Raw genomic sequence first — 13,135 nt, forward strand, 5'->3', positions numbered from 1 at the left:
ATTCCTTTAATAGCTGTTTATGTGCATTAATCAGGCATCAGATAAGACATTTTCCAGCATTTTTAGATATGTGTAGTCACCTAGGCAACCTTTAATGCCACTGAATACCATAAGAGGGCAGTGAGGTACAGGGAAGGACATTTCATTCCACTGAAAGAAAACAGGCCTGTCTCTGGTTTCTTGAAGTTTTGTTATTGACATTTGATAAACATGACTTAGACTGGTGTCTGCTTGCTTTCTAAGCTGCACAATGCTTTTTAGGAACTGAATATACAGTCATTTTGAGCTATATTCAGACAAAATAGCAAAGCAGTATTGTACTTCCAATATTTGGATATTTCGTGTTTTATTATAGAGTGATAATAGACTTTTGGATCATTGTAGTGGCAGGAAACTGAAACGAACCAAGGCCTAAAACAGAATAAATTCCATAAAAAAGGAAAAGGTATGATCCCCAAGAGAATAAAGAAATAACCTCATTTCTTCAGGCCCTGGCTGCCGGTGAAATGCTGCAGAGACACATCGACGCAGAGAGAGAGAGAGAGAGAGGGGGAGAGAAGCAGTAAAAGAGAAGGAAACGTCAGAAAAATGCAGCACAGCTCGGTCCTGTCGGCGTGGTTCCGGCTGGATTCGTTTTGCAGACTGTTTGGGAATACTTAAAACGGGCGCAGAGCCCTACTCAAGAATGTGCAGTTTTCAGAGGGGCGGAGACAAGCTGGCTTTCCATACACAGCAGAAGCGGCGGCTATAGGCAGCCTCACTGTAAGCCGCTGCCTAATTAACTTTACAATAGGAAACAACCCGGTTCTCTCTGGGCGCTTCTGGGCCACGATGGCTGGATGTTTTTCCGTCGTCAGTCGAGGCACGCAGCCCGGCAGGCGTTTTTCTCGGTGTTGCCGAGCTCACCAGAATCGTCCATGGTAAAGTGACACCGGGACTCGAACAAGTGACCCGCCTAACAGGAGTAAGAAGTGCGGCTGTTTGAGACGAGAGACGCAACGCTGTGCGCAGGAGAGGAGAGGACACGCCGCGGGGTCTATTGAGCAGCCCGTGCGTAATGTTAAAGAGCCTCCGTCGCGGCTGTTTCACCGCGGGGAGGCTGTGAAAAGTGGACTGTCTGATTTGTTTTCCTGCCATCTACTTTCCAGCCTGCATGGAACAAAGTGTGCTTTTCTGTCACATAACGCGCACGGCGAGGTAGATCCAGGTTTATATGTGGTAGCGTTTTCTATTTTACCCAAGTTCGAGTCCAGCTTCTCCCCGAAATCATGAGGACCACCGAGGAGACGGAGGGCTTTGACGGCGAGGCCTCCAACACTTCCATGATCTCCGGAGCCAGCAGCCCGTATCAACCCACCACCGAGCCCGTCCATGCGCGGAACGTGTTGGGGGGGATAAGGTGCGACGTGGAGTACCTCAAGTCGTACTTTGGGATTTTAAAGGTGGTGGAAGTGGTAAGTTTACGCACGATGACGAAATGTTCAAAGATGTGCAGCCCCGGTTAAGTACAACTAACTATGGCGCACCTTTGGCGAGCCAAGCAGCCACTAACATATGGACAAAATAACCCTGTTTCCAGATAAATAAGCACTTTTAATTTAAGGCTCTAGTGTGATATTTTGGAACTTTATACTTTATTCTGAGCATTACTATCTTACTTATTACTTACAACTCCCTGGGAAAACTCCAAACATGAAGAAGACGTGGCCCTACAGGTTCTAGTTTAACCTGTACTACATCCCTGCATGTCTGCTCCAATAATAAGTGTAGAGGTAAGGTTGTTAAGGGTCACATTAGTCCTGCTTTGCATACATTTCTAATTACTGTTGTGAATAACCCACACTCCAACGAATGATGCAGCAACCTACGGGTAACTTTTGTTCTTGTGGTGTTATGCAATAATGATATTGTGTTTAGTAAGCTCTAGCCTCTTGCGATAAGCTTCTTAAGGGACTTGATAACTTTTACATTTTTGCAAGTTTGTTGAAAATTAATCTTTCCGCTATTCCTCTGCTGCTCGAATGTGATGTGTAACAATGCACTTGATGGTAGCAGTGTATTTGAATTTTTCTTAGCCAAAAAAAGAGATTTCTACTTTATCATTGTTAGTAGTCACTGGAAAACATATTTTATTGTTTTGCTGTTATTTTAAATCAGTATAACCAAACCAGATGTCGGAACTGGGATAAGAGCAATATCAGAGCAATATCAAAGCAAAAATGAATGGTCCCAAAGATCTGATAACTCGCCAGAGGAGGAAATATCCATCAAGCTGGGGCCATTTCTCTTCTTCTGGTGCCAAAAATCTCAGTCCAGGCCTGCACACTCATATCCATGAAGTAATGTGTCCAAAACAGGAGAAGAAAAAAAACCTGGGAAGTAGCAATTACCTCTAATAATGTTTGTGGATAGCACAAGCTGAAACTGAAAGTCCAGACTGTTGGAAGATAATACTGCACACAGTCTTGGCTCCTTCTGCTGCAACTTTTAAAACTTAAATGCAGCTCTTGCAAAAGAGGTGTTTGAAAAGTTTTGTCAGTTTGTAGGTGGTTGTGTGTGTCGGTGATGTCAGCTCATGCTGCTGCTGCTGCTGCTTGCACACACCTGTGATGTTTACCTCTGTGCATGTGGGTAGGATGGGATGGGAAGCCATCTGTCATCAGCGTGGGAGAAGTATAGAGCAGGCAGTAGCTGGATAGATTTATGCACACAGTCTGCATCTGTTTCGCAGTAAATGGTAGAATCTTGTCTTTGACTCTGCAGCACAAAAATTACTTTCCTTATATAATGTAATACCAATGATATACAAACTATATTCACATTATTTATGTGTGTAAACATACCAATGTCTGCCTTCATGGTTCTAGTATAGCTACCCATAAGTACATTATCTTTTATCAACAGTGATGTGGTCCAACAAGTAGGACAACAAGTAGGACTGGGTAACATATGTATACATGTGCTACGATTAATCTACGAGAGTAACATTAACACTTTTTGATGCTTGTGTCAATACAATGCTTAAATTTCAGTAGTGACACAATATGTTTTTGATACCTTGCATTAAGAAACAAACCATTTCTTATGGAGCAATATAAGCCAAAGAACTTACATGGTGTCTTAGAACAAGCAGCAGTACAAAAGCTTTGACTTAAAATGTCAGTTCGACACTGGTGAACGAATGATAAAACTGAGATAATGTCTTATCATGAAATGAGTAAACAAGGACATGCATTTGATCCAACTTTTAGTACTTGATAGTTGCACAAAAAGCACATAGAAAATATCAAAGAAACATTGCCTTCAGAACTACCACTGATACTCACATCTGCAGAAAGTAACATATGAAGAATAATCCATGAATAATCCATCTGTGTCTGGAAGTTCCTAACTATTATCAGTTATATGCAACTACAATTCAGCTATGGCAAATACAAGTGAATAAGTGTTATCTAATATACTACACTGATTTTCTTTTTGTACTTTTTTGGTTTCTTCAGCTCTGATGCTGATTTTACAGTATGAGATAGTCATATTTCTCCTGCAGTGACAAGGAGAGGACTAATGAAAGTCAGCCAAGTTTACATTCAGTATCTTAGAGGAGGCCTACAAGGCTTCCTGCCAAGCATTAATAGCTTCTCTGCCTTTCATTTTTACTGCTCTGTCCTTTCATTTTTTTCCCCCAAGTGCCAGCTGAGGCAGTGATATGATCTTTCTGGACAACTAGATGACAATGCAAAGCTGACTGCAAGTGATGTATTGTAAAAAAGTGCCTAATGTAGCACAGTTTCTGCATATTTTGGAAGTGCTGTGCCTGTTATTTATATCACAGAAGTGGTTCTGTGGCTGAAAAGGGCAGCAGTCATGTGCCACTTAAAGATAAACTGTGTGCAGAAATCTGTTCTGTGGAGTAATGATGAATGATTCAGTGCAATATGTGCTGCTTTTTTGCACACAATGAGAGATAAGGAGTTCTGTTTTATGAAATGTATATTCAATGTCAAACTTTGTGATGATGTCAGTTTTGCCAGCCATCACTCAAAATGTAGTGAGCTCTCATGTCTCACCGGCTCCCCTCTGGCCTTTGTCCATGCTTCCTAATTACTTTTTTTCAAGGAAATGTTATTATATCACGTCTACACCCAGGCTTTGTTTGCTCTAAAGGCGTAATTGCAAACCGCCCTGACATTTGCCCTGACCCATGTTTACAGAGAAATTCTCTGTTTCCCTCTGCACAGCTAAGTGCTAATAGACCTACATAGTTGTTTCACACCAGAGCACTAAAAAGCATTTGCACAGGCTTTTACAGAGCCAGTCAGCTTGTCATTCCTTGAATGAATAGGTAGACTGGCAGCTGCTGACCCTGTCCTGATCAGAAGCAGCCTCCAGCAAGGATGTAATCTGAGCAAGGTGTGTCCACCCTGACAGCAGGTTTGTCTTTGTCTCTTCACTTTGACTGGGTCAACAGAGTCCAACTGATATTCACCTCATGTCCTTCTACACATTGGCAGGTATACGATACACCTATCAAACTCACTTCCCAGCAAACCTGATGCTTTCATGACAAACACCAGTTCGCTCGCGATGGTGTATGAAACCAGCTTCCTCTTTTTAAATAATATTCTAACAAGTGGTAGTTAAATATTATGTGAAGGTGTTTTTTCTGTAGATGTTGTTTAATGAAGTCAACAGATGCTCCCAAATGTCAGCACGCACTTCCTCCGCTGAGAGAGACGCCATATGCTTCATTCTCTTGTGGTTACAGCATTTCTTATTCAAAGCTTGTAGGGAGACATAAAGACAACAAGAATGTTGTGCACGCATGTGGGGAGACGCTGTTGCTTATGTGCTGCAACATACGCTTAACTTGTGCTCTGGGGTGAAATTTAACCTGCATTCAGGCTACTTTTTTCCATCTCATAGAAGACTGACAACATTTTGGGTGATTTTTTTTTCATTATTATTATTTTTTATGGTGACCTATAACTGTAGGAGTAGAGCATAAAATGTTGCATAGCCTCTACAATGAGGCCTCTTTTCTCCTACTTTAATTTTCTGTTCACAACAGATGGCGTATAGGAAGGGGATCTGAGTCCAAGTCGTTCTTAACGCTGGCTAATAATGTGCTAAATCCCCGAGATAAGGATGCGCTTGCATGTAGTAGAGAGAAGAGAAAGAGAGTTGTTGCACACAAGAAGAACAGGTTGCATAGGAGTGAAGGCTGACAAAAAAAACATTATTTGTTAGATCAGTCAGTATGGCACTGGCGATCCCTTGCCTCCCCCTCTGTGACTGCTTGACACCTGCTGCACAGGGAGTTGGGAGAAGCAATATGCTTTCTTCAAGAGACATGACATCATCTCTGAGCTCGAGCAGCCCTCCACTCCTGTTTGGGCGTAACCTTAGTTGTGTTACTCTCGCAGACGGACTGCTATCCAAATAGATGCTCTAATGAGGCTTTAACAGCTGCACGGAAGGAAACTTTTGCACTCATGTGGATTTGCTCTCTCATGTCTCTGCTTTAGTCTGTCACTTTTATTGTGACTGTTTGACAAATTATTTTCATGCAATATTATATGCAGACTTTCCCATGTCTCCAAGGGTGTTTTCTCAGCCAAAGACTTGGATGACTGGACTGGAGTCTGTCCCAAACAGGAGAGTTCTGCTCGCACACTTCGCCAGTGCCAACCATCAAACAACAACACTTTACTGGTCAGAAACAGCACACGATGCTCATTAAACAGCTTCAATAGGGTCATATTTTGAGCTACTGAGAGTGAGGGGAGATGAGGACAAGTCTTTTGGGCTCTTTATTGAGACTGTTTGGATTTGTTCTGCAGTGTCAAGCAATGAGATTAAACTTGCTTGGCTGGGCTCAAGTTGGATTCAGATCGGATGAAAATCTTTCTTGGGTTTTACAAACAATCCCAGCGTTAATATTATAAAAAGGTTTCTCACTTTAAGGCTCTTTTACACAAACACTTTGGAGTCAGCTCCCTGTGCAGAGTTTAAGATGCAACTGTTTCTGAACATCTTAGCGACTTCAGAGACTCCTATATATTTAAAAAAATAAATAAATAATAAAAAAAAAAAGCAATTCCGTAGTTTCAGCTTTGCAAAATACCCTAAAAAAAATAGCATTGTGGAAGTGTAAAGTCTCAAATAGTGCTGCCCACACTTGGTAGTATATTTGTTAAATTATTTTCATTTTCCTCCATCTTCAAACATGCAGTTTTGGATTTATTGTCAGGCTGCATATATTAAGCACACATTCTATAAGCCATTGTCCTTCTTACACTTTCTACTGTATAAATGTGGCCTAGTTTGCACATGCTCATACACAGTAGGTGACAGCTGCTTTTACATTTCTACATCAATAGCAGTTTGATCAAAGCTTTGCATGGAGAACATATAGGCCAGTGATATGTGTCTGTGCTCATGCATGTTTCAGTGTATCCATTTATTTTGTCACACTTTTTGTTATGTGTTTTTGAAGATCTGAAGACACTTTTGACATCGGGCTTATGCTCAAGCATTACAGTGTAATGTCACTTCCTGGTGGGGATTTTTATCAAAAAATGCATTCTCTTTGTATTCCATTGAATAGTCTGTGCATAGCATAGCTTTAGTCCATGGTGTTGGTGCTTTTCAGTTGTCCATTATTCCCTCCCCTTTGGTGTTACTCAAACATTGTGCTTATACAATTTTCATTTGTTCTTCCCTGTTCCTATGTCAGCTACCCTAATACATATAGCAGCCATGTGATTGTCCCTCTTTTATTCTTACTTCTCTCACTGTCCAACAAAATACATATCTAGATTGTCTGAAAACATCCCAAAACTAATGCCTGTGCAGTATCCGTGGCATTTTTTGTCAGCAGGAAGCAGATTTCCAAGAGGTTGGCATCCTGGTTTAATGTTGATGTGTCTTAAGCTTGAGTATAAACGGTGCTCAGCAAAGCTTGAAGTTGCCATGTTTCTCAGAATAACAACTTTTCATTATTTAAGCCTGGCTTTTCTGAAGCTGGGGATTTCATTTATTCAAACTAATATGTGAGAATAAAACCCCACATTCCTCTTTATAAATACAAAGGAACTTGCCGTTGTGCCACTCTGTTCTCATCCATGTGCATCTCTGCTAATGACTCTTTAAACCTTATTGGAAAAAATAAATTTTTTTATCAGCTACTTCATCATTGCTAGAGAATCACCCTGTATCAAGTCATCAAAGTAGACATGTGTGAGATAATCAGTATCTTTCTGATCGAGAAGAAACTACTAATGAAGCACCACTTCAGTCATCTGTTAATGGAGGAAATGACTGGCCACTGCAGCCTATTAGAAACACTACACTGCCGTTTACTGTTTTCTGCTCTCTTGGTGTTGTAGTACACACAACCTAGTGATTATACTAGTTTGTGTGTGCCATTACACACAAACTAGTTCTGCCATATTGTTAGGGTTTCTGATGTGAACGGCATCATTCAGCAAAATTCAAAGGTTTGCTTGAAATCATTCTGTTGCAGATTTACTTCGATGTTAAGGCTCATTGTTCTGCTACATCACCTAGCTTCTACTGAGTTCCAGCTGGTGGACAGCCAACTTGACATTATTCTGTAACCTTGATAAACCGTCACCGATGACAGCCATCATCCAAGCACAGTGGTAGCAAATCATGATGCTCCCTCCGCTGTTACCCCTGCAATTCTTCATGGGGAAGATTTTTTTACTTGCTGGTATATAATGTCCTTTCATAGATCCATTGGTTGACAAAATGTTTTCCCAGTAACACTGCATACACCCTGCCTGGTCGATGCTTTCTGTATGGTAGACTCATGAACAGAGATGTTCAGTGACTCTGGTGATTGCTTTAATGCTTTTGCAGTTACTCCGGTGCTCTTTATTACCTCGTTCAACACTCTGCGCTGTGCTGTTGGAGTCATCTTAACTGGTTTCTCAGTTCCAGGAGGAGTGGCCACAATACTGAATCATCTCCAATTATATATAATCTGTCTAATTGTGGACTGATGAATTTCCCCTTTCCATCTTTAATCAGCAATGCATGGTTATACGTCCTCTGAGGATTAGTTTTTGTGAAGCATGGCTCACATCAGCAGATGCTTCTTGAGTGTTATTTTGTAAGTCAAAGTAACTCTGACACCTCCAATCTTGTTTCAGTAATTGTTTTGTTGATGTCAGTGGTTCACATAGTTTTTCCAGTCTACTGCTCGAATGATGCATTCATTATGGACAAGTACCACACAGTTATTTGTCTGTTTTTAAGTATGTTGTATTTCTAGATAACTGTAACATCGATGAAGATCTGACCTTATAAACATGAACAAAATAATACATAAATGCAGTAAATTCCAAAGGGTTGACTTAATGTTTCTAGTTTCAACTCAAACTGACTCTTCAGAGAAAGCATGTGCTCTGTCTCTCCGTCTTTCCCACTCAGGCCGTGATTACATCCTGTTTGTTTGTTGCTGTTATGTCTACTGTGGCACTAGATTTAGTTTACACAGAATTACACTATGAGACATTACATAAAACGTTTGAATACCTTTACCCGTGGATGAAATTTCACCTGGTCGTGCAAAACTGGCCCGTGCAACATCAATAAATACCATGTAATCAAGCGGAATCTCATTTCATTTGAGTCTTTCTGTGCTTAAACTTCCTTTGGAGGTTTTCCAAGCATGCTCAAGTAGAAGGAGACCCCAGGGTAGATCTAGAACTCACTGGAGGGATTACGTAGCTCATCTGGCCTGGAAACGCCTTACAATCCCCCAGAAGATGGTGGGAAATGTTGCTTTATTGGTCACATGTACATTGCAGGAAGATAGGATCAGAGGGAAGGGTCAGGCATGGTATTGTGCCCCTGGAACAGATAGGCTTATGAACCTTTGTTCAAGTGCCCAACATACCCTGTTTTTGCCAACATGAACTAGGGGCTTGTTCTGGGCGGGTGAAAGTCATTCAGGGTTGATCCAACTTGCGAATCTTTTAAGAATCAGGTTGCTTTTCAAAGGACTAGAGAGCCACAACAGAGCAATGCCATGAAGTCACCATATACTGTACATAGTGTTTTGTTTTTTTGTTTTTTTTATGGAAGCTCCCTCTAGTTTATTCTAAATGTCTGTCTTGGACCACAATGCAAGGAGGCAGTTTGTCTCCCTGACGAGCACTGCTGGAAAACCAATAAGCTCATAATTTGTTTTATTTTTCCTGTCATTTGATGTTTTATTATCAGCAGCTGAATTTATATATGCCATCGCAAGTAACAGTTAATGTCTGTGAACACCAGCTGGCAATATTGATCCATTGAACAGCAGGTCCTGTTGGTTCATGATAGTCGAGTCCCCCAGCCTCTGCTATACTCATCTCTTGATTGTAGACGAGAAAAGTGTCTGTGTCACTCTGGAACAAGTTCTGCTTACCAAGAGCCGGTTCCTTGGCTTTCAGAATGTGAAGATCTGGTTCAAGGATTAGAGAAAGGCTGTGGACAAACCCTTGAACTTCTTTGGTGAAAAAGGGTCAACAAAGACAACTTGATGGGACAGACCCTTGGATCAGTAAAGTCAGAGCCTTAATCGTTAAATCACTATTGGGAATCTAAGGTCTAATCTGAATTGATTTAAAAAGAGCTGCTTCAGGTCAGGAATATATTGTAGAGGCATTCTCATGGTTTTATTATGTCTCTAAGTTTTGGAAAGCTCAGAGCCAATCGCTAATCTGTGTGTGGTTTTGTCTGGGTTTAGATGGCACAAGAACACCTAAATAGCAGAATTCTTCCCATACTGTGGTTTGTTGATGGATGTTGGCTGGAGGCAGCCATCATCACAGGCTGCCAGGAACAGGACTCATGAGATGGGCTCATGGCCTCTGGTTTATTCATAGGACAATCACTTCATAATCTGGAAAGTTTGGAATGTCACCACTAACAGACTCACATAAAGTTACAAAAATGGCTTAACTTACAGTATCCTTTATGCTTCTTAAAAGTATAACCACTAAACATATATTTCGTAGATTTATACTTAGCATGTTTTATGTCTGATACTAAAAATTGACAGACTGAATGAATGCTGGAAACTTGTTTATGTAACCCAAAAATCTAGGTAAATTTGATAGGCATTATCTGTTTAAATATATGGTAATGTGTAATATCTTGTTTTGCTGTTCAGAATCCCTTTCAGTGTTTTACAAATTTTCAGAAATGAAAATCATACATGTTTTATGTAACTGTCAAGCGTCTAACTGATCTGACAGTCATTAAGAAGAACAGAGATTTGAATAATGAATTCCACTGTGGCTAGAATACTGTATGCTGACTGTTCACGCTAACCCAGTTTTCTAGCCAGGAGAGATGATTTATTAATGAGCGGATTGTGTAACATGTTTGTCAAATAACTTTGAAAATGCTCCTCAACATGTCGCTGTACTTCTTAACTCATGTCCCTCCTGTCATTTTCTCTCTTACCTCAGGTCCTATCACTAATCGCGTTCATCTGCATAGAGACTATCATGATGTGTTCCCCCTGCGGAGGCGTCTACTTCTTCGAGTTTGTCAGCTGCAGTGCCTTTGTGGTGACAGGGGTCCTCCTCCTGATCTTCACCCTCAACCTCCACACCAAGGTGCCCCACATTAACTGGAGCCTCACGGTACGTACTGGAAAGCACATGCATGTCCTTGCGTCTCTTGAATTGTCTGTGGGTGATGCTAAAGGTGGAAATTTTTAAATTCCAGACAGTGCAGGAATGTAGCAAAATATGTGATTTCAGTTGTGACTCACGAACATACCGCTGATTGTACGTTTGCATAGAGAGCTCATGGCTAGGAGGTCTTTAAACTGCTGCTGAGCTTGTGTGGATTTACTTGTCTACTGCAACATAATACAACATCAGATTTTGTCTCACTCTCACCTCCAAATAACTGCTTTCCAGCATATGTAAAGCAAAGTGTCAAAAACTACAGTTCCACATATGGCCACTTGATGCTTACTTATGAGGCGAATCGATCACCATAGACTCCCGTGTTAAAAAGCTGAACTTTACAGCAGAAATTAACATGTTTACAGCCTGGTACAAAAATAGTTTAGGTAACTTTAGCTAATTTTCCCTTATGTACTAACTGTACAGAGAGTAAATGTTATATGACTCGCCTTTTAAATTTGTATTAAGGCTTACATTTATGCATAATTAAAGGTGTGAGTAACATATGGATGCTGTCACAGGACAGTCCATCTCCAGTCCATCTCCAGTCCTGGAGATGATTGCATGGCCCATCTCAGCTTAGCCGCATGCTCCACCTTTTTTTCCTTTTTTTGATTACATGGGAGTTATGAGCAGTCTGCCATTGTTTTTGCTTCATCATGCTTTATCTCAGAGCATTGCTGTACCAAAGGACAGAGGCAGACATGGCTGTAGACCTTTTATCTTTATACTTTAGGTGTTAAATTGTTGTAGGAAAAAGTTTATAAAAAGTATAAGGTTTTGACAAATAGAAATGCGTAGTCACCATGTATATGTTTGGCTTAACTTTCTCGTCATAATCCTCATCATATTCACAATTCTTTCACTTTGGCGTTGTGGGCATTTTAAACTTTAATACTGTGTCGTTCATTCCCTAGTAGGAATTGAACTACACACATTCTACATGTACCTGCGTTCGAAGTATATTTTGTAGAATTCTTGTGTTCATTGTTAGGGTAAAGCTAAACGCAAAGTCATTACAGTGAGTACAGTGAGGTTAGGAAAGTGTACAATTTCAGTGTTACCACCAGGATTTGCATTGTCAGCTGTAAGCAAATGAGCTGTGGGTGTTCTCCAGGAGATACTGGCTGCCTTTCAGTATTTGCCTACATGAACATGTTGGTGTGTTCTGAGCTGCAGCCAAGTATCTTTTACAGACAGACTGCAGAAAAAAAAAATTCTTTAACCATATTTCCAGGAGCCACACAGCTTACCGTACATATCGTCGTAAAGCAATGGATGTTAAGGCAGATGTCCAAATCTAACCAAAGCAATCAGATTGCTTTACGGTATCCTCGGTACAGTATTTTGAACTGTTTTTACAGTCTTCGAGAGGCCAGAGCCAGTTTAAGAGAGCTGATTTAGAAACTTCTACCAGATACCTGTGACATTTGCAGTCCTTATAATTTAAAATCCTCCTGTTTGCACTTTTCTGAGACTGTCTGCTCATTTTTCTCCTCAGGCTCACTGAACTGTTAGTTCTGACTACTTAATTGTTTTTCCACTTAGGTGATTAATAGTCCAGACATATGCAATTAACATGTATTTTGTGTGTGTTTGTGTGCTTAGGCTTGAGTTGAAGTAAGTTTGGCTGCGGGTTGGCAGTATGTTCACATGAAGAAGGTAGACTTCAGTGGACTGCGGTTTGGCTCATTGGCATTTCTGGAAATCATGTTGTTGTGCACAGTCTTTCATATTTTGTTGAAAAGATTAAATGTTTGGAGGACAACAAAATCTGTGCTTATGACACAAAACCCTCTGCTGTTCCCTTTTTGGTTAGTGTGTTGTTCTAAAGAAAGACTTACAGTAGGTGGTGCTCCAAACTGTTGCGGCCAACAAGCCTACGATGCTTGGTTACACTCCACAGTGTAGGCTCAACCTCACGCTGTTTATGTCCAGTCACATTGGGCCCCTGGGAATTTCACCACAAGTCAGCATTTCAAAGTGTTAACCAACTTCTACCGGCTTTTTCTGTTTACCAACTGGAAACTGTGGACTCTTGCTGACAGTACTCTCCTGTGGAGTCAGTTGTTGTTGTAATTTGGTTTAAAGTCTCTGAAGAAAGGGCTTTTAATCATAAAATTATGTGCTATATGATCCATCTCCTCCAATTCAGCCTCTGTGATGACTTTGGCAGTGCAGAAGGGGAAACACAGGCGTTGACCCCATTCCCCCTCCTTCCGTGAGGAAATGAATTCAATCCTTGGACCTTGTTGTAAAGCCACTTGGTAACTTTAAGTGATTAAGTTGAACTCCAGGGTTTAGTTTTTGATGGCAAACCACTTGGTGCATTGTTTTCCTAATTCACAGCCAAACAACTACTGGCACATGAAGGGATTCTGGGACAGAAATGGGGCAACACTGAGGACACAGAAAATTAA

At 40.8% G+C, this 13,135-nt stretch overlaps 1 protein-coding gene across 1 annotated transcript in view; it reads left to right on the top strand.

Moving 5' to 3' along the window:
- Positions 1-682: 682 nt before the first annotated feature.
- cmtm4 (CKLF-like MARVEL transmembrane domain containing 4) overlaps positions 683-13,135 on the top strand; it is a 20,599-nt gene continuing 8,146 nt past the window's right edge. The window contains exons 1-2 of the mRNA XM_008292826.1: positions 683-1,454; positions 10,488-10,664. Of these exons, the coding sequence (XP_008291048.1) occupies positions 1,269-1,454; positions 10,488-10,664 (363 nt within the window). The 5' untranslated portion in view covers positions 683-1,268. The remainder of the gene's footprint in view (positions 1,455-10,487; positions 10,665-13,135) is intronic.

The sequence above is a fragment of the Stegastes partitus genome, unplaced genomic scaffold (genome assembly GCF_000690725.1).
Source record: "Stegastes partitus isolate 25-593 unplaced genomic scaffold, Stegastes_partitus-1.0.2 Scaffold19, whole genome shotgun sequence".
Classification (NCBI taxonomy): domain Eukaryota; kingdom Metazoa; phylum Chordata; class Actinopteri; family Pomacentridae; genus Stegastes; species Stegastes partitus.